The sequence below is a fragment of the Sapajus apella genome, unplaced genomic scaffold, assembly GCF_009761245.1.
Source record: "Sapajus apella isolate SASKATOON/1434 unplaced genomic scaffold, GSC_monkey_1.0 scaffold20, whole genome shotgun sequence".
Classification (NCBI taxonomy): domain Eukaryota; kingdom Metazoa; phylum Chordata; class Mammalia; order Primates; family Cebidae; genus Sapajus; species Sapajus apella.
Genome location: NW_022436960.1, coordinates 9576848 through 9584957, shown reverse-complemented (window position 1 = coordinate 9584957; position 8110 = coordinate 9576848). Strand labels below are relative to the sequence as shown.

Here is an 8110-nt window from a genome sequence, read left to right as displayed (position 1 = left end):
GCTCTTGTTACCCAGGCTGGAGTGCAATGGCGCAATCTCGGCTCACCGCAACCTCCGCCTCCTGGGTTCAGGCAAGTCTCCTGCCTCAACCTCCTGAGTAGCTGGGATTACAGACACGCGCCACCATGCCCAGCTAATGTTTTGTATTTTTAGTAGAGACGGGGTTTCACCATGTTGACCAGGATGGGCTCGATCTCTTGACCTCGTGATCCACCCGCCTCGGCCTCCCAAAGTGCTGGGATTACAGGTGTGAGCCACCGCATTTGCTAAATCTGGCCAGTCTCCCCTTCCCTACCTCTTTGCCCTTCCCTGCATCCTCCCTGCATCCATCCTTTATGCAGGAGCTGGACTGAGATTTTGCCCTCTTTTATTTGAGACAGGGTTTCATAATGTTGCCTAAGCTGGTCTACAATTCCTGGGCTCAAGCAGTCCTCCCACCTCGGCCTCCCAAAGTGTTGGGATTACAGGCATGAAGCACTGCAACCAGCCTGGACTGAGATTTCTAAAATACCAGCCTGAGTGTGTCATCTCTTACTTAAAACCCTCTCCTTAAAACGATGTCCATAGCCCTCAGGATCAAGTCCAAACTGCAGGACACTATGTTAGTGGCTTACAACAGTGTCCTTACCCGGTGCTTCTTTCCCCTGGGTCTTCCAAAGTCCCTCTCTCCTCTGGCCTTGGGCTGTGCCCTCTGCCTGGACACCTCACCCTCATTTGCATCCTAATTTCTTATCCTTCCTGTCTCAACTGAAGCACCAGGCCTGTGAGACTTCTCTGACTCTTGCCCTAGGTCCAAGCTATTTGTTCTTGCTGAGCTCTCTTGATGATAATGACTTGTTTAATTGGCTCTACAGTGCCAAACTATCAGTGCCGTCAGGGCAGAGACCACTAAGCCCCTTGCACTTAACAAAGGGCCTCGCATACAGTAGGTGCCCAATAAATGCTGCCGAATCACTGACTACCGTAGAAAGGGTTCAACATCATTTGGGTCTGGGGTAGCGTTGCATCAGCACACGGAGACCCATAAGGCCAGATAAGAGGCTGTCTCTCTATTGCTTTAGGAGGGCAGCCACAAAGATGATGGCTTCTGGCATCTTTCATGGAGACAGGCCAGCACCACTGTAACTTGATGAGACACACTCCTGTCACACCTAATAAATTTGCCAGCCTGTCATCCTCTTCCCCTGCAAAAAAAAAAAAAAAAAAGGAATCATCTGGAAGTGAACTTAGAAGAACCTAAATCACAGAAGCTCAAAATCTCGATTCCAGACACATTAAAGAATAGGGTGGAAAGGTTAAGAAATGCTCCCACCAACCCTTCTGGCAATTTAAATATCGCCTGACTTTAATGATTAAGTTTCTTATCAACTAGCAGCAGCTAGAGGCTTAAGGCTGATTTCAAGTTAAGAACTTGATGCTTTGAGGGACCCCAGGTCTCTTGCCTCATCCAGATCCCATTAATCATAGGACTTTGTTATGTTGGCCTTGTCCTTCCAAATGTTCTCCTGGCAAAATGCTCATGGAAGGGCAGATAGCTCTGAGTTCTTTCTCTAGATTAGAGAAACTCCCATGACATGACAGATTTTATTTTCTCCACTTAAAGAGAAACACATGGCTTCACGCATTTCCATTTTTTTTCTTCTCTCCTACGTTCCCCTGGATTCAGCTCCTCTGCTCAAAGCCAAATCCATTCATTCCAAAACCCCCCTTCCCTTGATTTCTCTGTCCCTATCATTTGTAAAGTAATTTTTCCACAACCGCAAGCCAAGATCTTACCCATTCTACTTGTCTGGAGGACTCCTTTCTTAATTGATTTTTATGAAAATTGATTTGTATTGAGTAAGAGCACCTGAAATACACACACACACACACCTGCTTGTGTAAGTACTGCCTGGCTGAAGGACACTTAAAAAACTGAACTGCTTTCACAAAATTATTTCTTCTGGGGGGGTGCGGGGTGCTAGCGGGTCTTCTGTTTAGATCCTACGAGCTCACACAGTAGAATTCTAGTCTTGGAGAGTGACAAGCTCATTACGTTGCTCTCCACCCCAGCTGAAGAAGTCTAATGGAAGTGAGAAAACTGTAAACAAACAAATATAAAAACTAAGTGAGCTCAGTATCCGAGGTTCAGATGAAAGTTGAACACGGGAAGCTGGTCCCAACCACTGAAGTGTTTAGAAGTGACAAAATCCTGGTTCCTGAAGAGGCACAGCTGAGTTTAACAACTGCTTTTTCACACATTAGACAAAGCTGTCAATTCCAAAAGGAAAACAATTGTAAGTGAGATGGAGGCAAGCCAGAGAAGAAAGCAGAAGACCGGGCTGGGAGTAGGGGGTGCTTAGCAGCATCTGACCCCGGCTCTCGATGGGCAATCACCCAGGCCGTCATCCAAAGGACTGACTGAGCAAGTTCCCAGCAAGGCCCCAACATCTGGGGCAGCTCATGGACCTCAGTAGACTGGCAAGTGGTCTTGCCCCATCCCTTTTTTTCTTGGTCTATCACCTGTACTCAGAGCAACCATATGAATGGTCCCCAGCCCCCAAAATGCCACCAGGAGAACATGAGGCTGCAAATACCCCAGAGTGGATCTTCAGTGCCCAAAACAATAAAAATGTCCTCCAGAGCCAGCAGAACCTCTAACAATTCAAAAATGTCAAACAGACCACACAGTGATCAACAGAGTTACCCGGCCCACCAGGCAGAAGACCCGCATTACTATTACTCCCACCGACAATGGCAGCAAACACTGCCAGGTAGTGTTCTCATGGTCCAGGCACTGCAGGAAGTAATCCTTACCTGAATTATCAAGTTCTTATACTAGTATAGTCAGTAGAAGAAACTAACTCAGAGAGGGTAAGTAGGTTGCCTAAAGTCTCCCAGCTGGTAAGGGACAGAGCTGAAGCTAAAATTCCAGAGCTGACATCAAAGTCCACCTTGTCACCTCTCCACTGTACCGTGACCATGCACATTCTGGGGGGGTAAGGGAGGGAATAGGGACCACCTCCCTGAACCCTCTCTCTGACCCTAAGAGGTAACTCCAGTTAATGGCTGCCTGGCCTCTGCGCTGGGATCTAAGGGACCCAGGGAGAGAGAGGCATCCTGGGCGGTCCTGACAGATGGGCCACCACGCATTATCTGTCCCCATCCTCAACTCTGCTGCCTACAAGAACCAGGCCGCCTCCTGTGCTGAAGACCAGTTTAAGAAAGCTAAAGTTCATCAGTGGTTCTCGTGGGAAAGAAATAATATATACCCTTGGGATCATTTTTCTTCATAAGTTTGTTTCTTTGCTGAATGTCTGCCCTAGAATGTCATCATCGGAAGGTATTCTCTGAGCCCCTTTCCCTTCCAAGGCCATGTCCTGCAGGCTTTAGGCCACAACTGAAGCCTCTCTTTGGAGTTTCTTATCTTTTCAGGGACCCTAGCAGCTTTTCTTTTCCCAAGCTCTCCTGAGGACCAATCAGTGGTGCGGCTGCAGGAAGCTAGGGTCTCAGGAGGGAAGGGACAGGTCGCCCCTCACCCAGGAGGCCCTCCCAGCCAGTGCGCGGCCGGCGCGTCTCACCTGCACGAAGCCCCAGAGCGGGTGTAGCGCGCAGTGCAGCAGCAGCGAGGACCAGCAGCAGCCACGGCGCAGCACCAAGTCCCGGAGGAGCATCTCGGCCCGCGGCGCCCGCTCCTGGGGCGAACTGTCAGAAGAGCAAGGCTCGGGTCAGGCGGACACCCCACGAACACTTTCGGCGCCGCACACCAACATACCTCCCAGCCTGGGTCGGGCGGGCACGCCCCGCACCCTGGGGCACGCTAGTAAACCAAGCCTGCACTTACACTCCGCCTTACACCTTCACTGACTCTTCGTGCATCCCAGAATTCACACCCTTTTCCTATGCACATCCCCAGAATCCCGCGTGTACACTTTAGCTCCGCACACAGCTCCAGAATACTGCGTGCATACCTTGGCCCCATGCATACCTCCAGAAACAGCCAAGCACACTTACTGCGCCCCATGAACCCCCAGAAGCAGTCATGTACAACTCACTCTCACTGTGAGCACACTTCAAACCCAGCGGGCATTACTCACCCTGCGCGCACACCCACAGAAACAGCTGTGCACACCCACCAACCCTTGCCCGCACCCTCGCTGACCCTGCATGAACGGCACCAAGAAATCACACGCTGCGTGCACCCTCACGGCCCGGCGGGCCTCATTGCGCACACTGCAACAGAGGCACCTCCGTGCGCTGCCCCACTGCACGCCCCCACCCAGCCCGGATCTCCCGCTCCCGGGCGTGGGTTTCCCCCCACACCTCCATCTCCGCCCGCACCCTTGCAACGCCTCACGCCACCTTGCCTGGTGGCGGCCCCAGCCCACCCTCGGCTCGGGAAAGAGAGGTCCGCGTTCCCCCCGCGGCAGCTCTGTTGCCGAGCCGCCGGACAGCCCCCATTTAAAGCCAGCCGCCTCCCCAGTCCCCCGCCCTCTAGGCGGGGCCTCGGTCCTCACCCTGGCGGCTGCGCGGGCGCCCGGGGGCTTCACATGCCGGGGAGGAGCGCCCGGCGCTGGAGCAAAAGTTTGCGCGCCGGTTGGGCCTCCCAGGCGGCTGAGCAGAGGACCAGGAGCGGCGTCCTCGCACGGGGCGCAGGGCGCGGTGGCTCCGGGCTGCGCCTGGCCGCGCGCTGGGCGGGAGGGGCGGCACCCCGCGCCCAGGGCCGGGGCGGGCCGCCTAGGCGGAGGCAGAGGGCGGGGAAAGTCTCCTCCAAGCTGCCAGGAGCCGGCCGCGCGAGCCCTCCCCCTGCCCGCGTTGGCTCCCTGCCCTTCCCGGTGGCGCCGCGCGGCTGCCCGGGGCACGGGGGTGCCCAAGCTGTCTGCGACCCTCACGCCGGCCCGAGAGAGGCAGCGGCGGTAGACGCCGGCAGGGAGCGCCCGCTGGGGCAGCAAAGCCGCGGGCGGAGGCGAAATAAATAATGCACGAAAAAGGAAAACAGACGTGAGCGGAGCCAGAGCCTCTCCCGCCTCCCGCCCCGGGCTGCGCTCCCGCCCGCGCTCCCCCCACCTCCTCTCCGCCGCCGCCGCCAGCGCCGCTGCAGTGATTCCTCGTCTCCATCTAGCGAGGCTATTGTGTATTGGGCGCTTAATTATTTATTCACCCTGGAGGCCGAGGATTCCCAGTTCCAAGGGGTCTTGCCCCTTGCCTGCCCTTCCCCCAGGTCTCTCCCGATGCTGCGGAAAGGTGGTGAGTTCTGACTTGAGACCCTTTTTTGCGCTTCATCCCTGCGGACTCTCCCCGCAGCACTCCCGGCAGGCTCTCCTGGGCGCCAGGGCTGGAAGGTGCAGGCCGCCCCTCTTCGGGCTAAGGGCCTTGTCCTCTCCTTTGTAGTCCAGCAGCAGAAACTCTCTTGCAACACGAGACTGCGGCTGGAAGGAGTTGTGACGGCCCTGGGGAGAACGTTTCTACCACTGCTATTCCTCAACCATCTGCAAACTCCTCTGTTTGAGGCAAGATTATCAACAAGTCGGTTCTTCGGGAAGTAGCCTGCTTACACCTCTTTCAAACCAGCTGCGCCTAGCAGCATCCCAGGCAGGCGGCCGCTCTGCTCTTGGGCGGAAGCGCGTTGACTGATGGGGAGCGCCTTCCAGAAGGCCCTCAAGGCCTGGACAATCCTATTTTAAGGTTGAATGAGAGAACCAGGGGCTTAAGACACAGAGCAGAGAGTCAGGCACTGCAGCGCATGCATGGAAGAACCCTTTACTGAGCACGTTTTCCCAGTATTTGGACACCCTTAAGCCATTCCTGTAAACACACGCTATAAACTGCTGGTTTGCAGAGTATAAAGCAGCCTGCAAACCAGCTTTCAGAACAATGTCTTAGCGGCCTCCTTCATGCCAGGGCGCTGCCCCAAGGCTCTTTGCCACATAAATGCTGCAGATTCTATCTCAACCAGCAAGATGCAGGGATGAATGGGAAGGAGACCCTGTCCCTTCTCCCCCAAGAATTCAGGGAGACGGATAAAACCCACAATTCCACTGTGATCTGCCATGTCACTCCCGCTGCCCTGAGAAAGGGGAAGACTGAGGAATGGAGGGCGGGTTGAGTAAAGGCTCCTAGGAGAGGGCGGCTTCCTGGGAGTAGGAACATCTCAAGCATCGGTAACCCTGTGCAAAGAAATGGAGACATTTGTTCAGTCCTTCATTCCTTCATTCCATATGTAGCCTCCATGCGCACCGGCAGGAGCCAGAGAGAACACTGGATGCTGGGTAGAAAAGGGAACAAGAGGATATCTCACTAGGGATGGGATAGGATGGGAGGAGGATGGGAAGAAGGTGACGGGCTAGGGGCTTCCTAGGTGACTCATCAACAGTTTGGAGACATTGAGCCGTTATTGGTCAGCTGAGGTCAAAATAACACTGGCTATTTGAATACCTGTCCACCTGAAACCAGTCGTGGAATTTTGCTCAGCATGATCTTTACATTTGACAACAGCCCCTGACATTTATCCATGGAGCTCTTTGCCACTTACAAATGGTATTTACACCACATTTTAATTCAGTTCTCACAACTCTGTGATGTAAGTGTGATTGCCCTGTGTGAGCAGTTCAGAGACCTTTGTGCCTGAGCCAGAATCACACAGTGGCTCACCAGGTGTTTGGAAATGCTAACCCCCAACTCATGACGTTGGGAGAACTTAGGTAGGTTTTGTGCATTGGAAAACTTACATTGTCCAATCTTCAGTATTGCTGTAGTGAACCTAATTTATGTATCTCTTGAGGGTCACCTGGCCCCACATCCTCCTGACCCTCCTGTCACCTCCTGTAACGTGAAGACCAGGCTCTTTCACAGGCCTCTCATGCTATGGGAGGCCTAGGAAGGACATGGCTCCTCACCCTTTTCAATCAGATGGTAACCCACACCATGGCCACATGAGGTCTGCCTACAGGGGCCCGATACCTCTACTTGGAAATACAGATAAGTTAAAGCTTGAGGCACCATTTTGACCAATGAAGGACAAGAACTGGAAGGGACCCAGCATATGGATTGCACTGGTTCCATTTGGCCCATCAAGAAATGTCCAGTAGGTGCAATTGAGCAACTGGCTGTGTTTGCCTCTGAGGATGTGACCAGCTCAATAATTTACAACCTGGTGATGCACATCTATAATCCTAGCTACTTGGGAGGCTGAGGCAGGAGGACCCTCTGAGTCCAGGAGTTCAAGAACAGCCTGGGAAACACCACGAGACCCTAAGCCACAAAAATGCACAACTTTCTATTAGCTTCCCTCTTTCCCTGCTTCACTTCCTGTTCCCCTTGTGTCTGTTGCCCTAGGATTGTATCCCTCAATAAAGTATAAGCAAGCAGCATTATTGCTTAATACTGTTGTCTCCTTCACAATTGCTACCACAAATGGTCCTAAAAAGTAGACCTTCAGAATGGAATGTTGGAGTTGGATTTCTCTTTTATCTATAATAGGCCCACTGCTGGGCCATCGCTGACAGACAGTGATAGTACAATTTCTAAAGCTTCACCTGCAGCTAATTGGAATGAGATGCAGGTAGAAAATAAGGCTTTATGAGATCACATGGCCATTGCATTTGGGGTTAAGTGGCTTTTTCTGATGGTATTGGAGGTCTTGCAAAGAGGAAATTATAGAGTCAGGAAAGTTCTCTACCAGCATAAGGCCTGCTTTGAAATGAAAGCTTTAAGGACACTCTTGACATCTACAAGACAGATTGCACTGAAAATTAGCCTGGGGACTGATGATAAGGGTGGCGGAGCTAAAGAAGAGACTAAATATGCAGCCACATAGATGTCTTATGTCCAAGTCACAGCTCTGACTAAAAAAAAAAAAAAAAAAAAAAAGGTTGGAGCTGATGACCTGGAATGGAAACTTTTGGGTAAACAAAACTGAAAATCATGGACCCCGATCTCCTCGAATCCTCTGGCAGGTAGAAGCAACTCTCTTCCTCTTGTTAGAACAGAATAGCTCCTCTTGGTCTGGGGACAACAATGGCCTCATTGAAGCAGGAACCTTGCAAGATAGTACTTGCTTTAATGACAATAGCTTCAGAAAATACATGAGAACTTTTTTCTGGCACAAAAAGAAGAAAAAGAACAGAAGGCT

The 8110-nt window shown here is 52.3% G+C and overlaps 1 protein-coding gene across 2 annotated transcripts in view; it reads right to left on the bottom strand.

The window, feature by feature from the left end:
• PRIMA1 (proline rich membrane anchor 1) overlaps positions 1-4432 on the bottom strand; it is a 67244-nt gene extending 62812 nt beyond the window's left edge. For both annotated transcript variants that reach the window (XR_004271726.1, XM_032287550.1), the window contains exons 1-2: positions 4342-4432; positions 3561-3684 (exon numbers count right to left, since the gene is read on the bottom strand). Coding sequence is in view for 1 of the 2 variants with exons in the window: in XM_032287550.1 (XP_032143441.1) it covers positions 3561-3653 (93 nt within the window). In the remaining variant the exon portion in view is untranslated. The remainder of the gene's footprint in view (positions 1-3560; positions 3685-4341) is intronic.
• Between the last annotated feature and the right edge of the window lie 3678 nt (positions 4433-8110).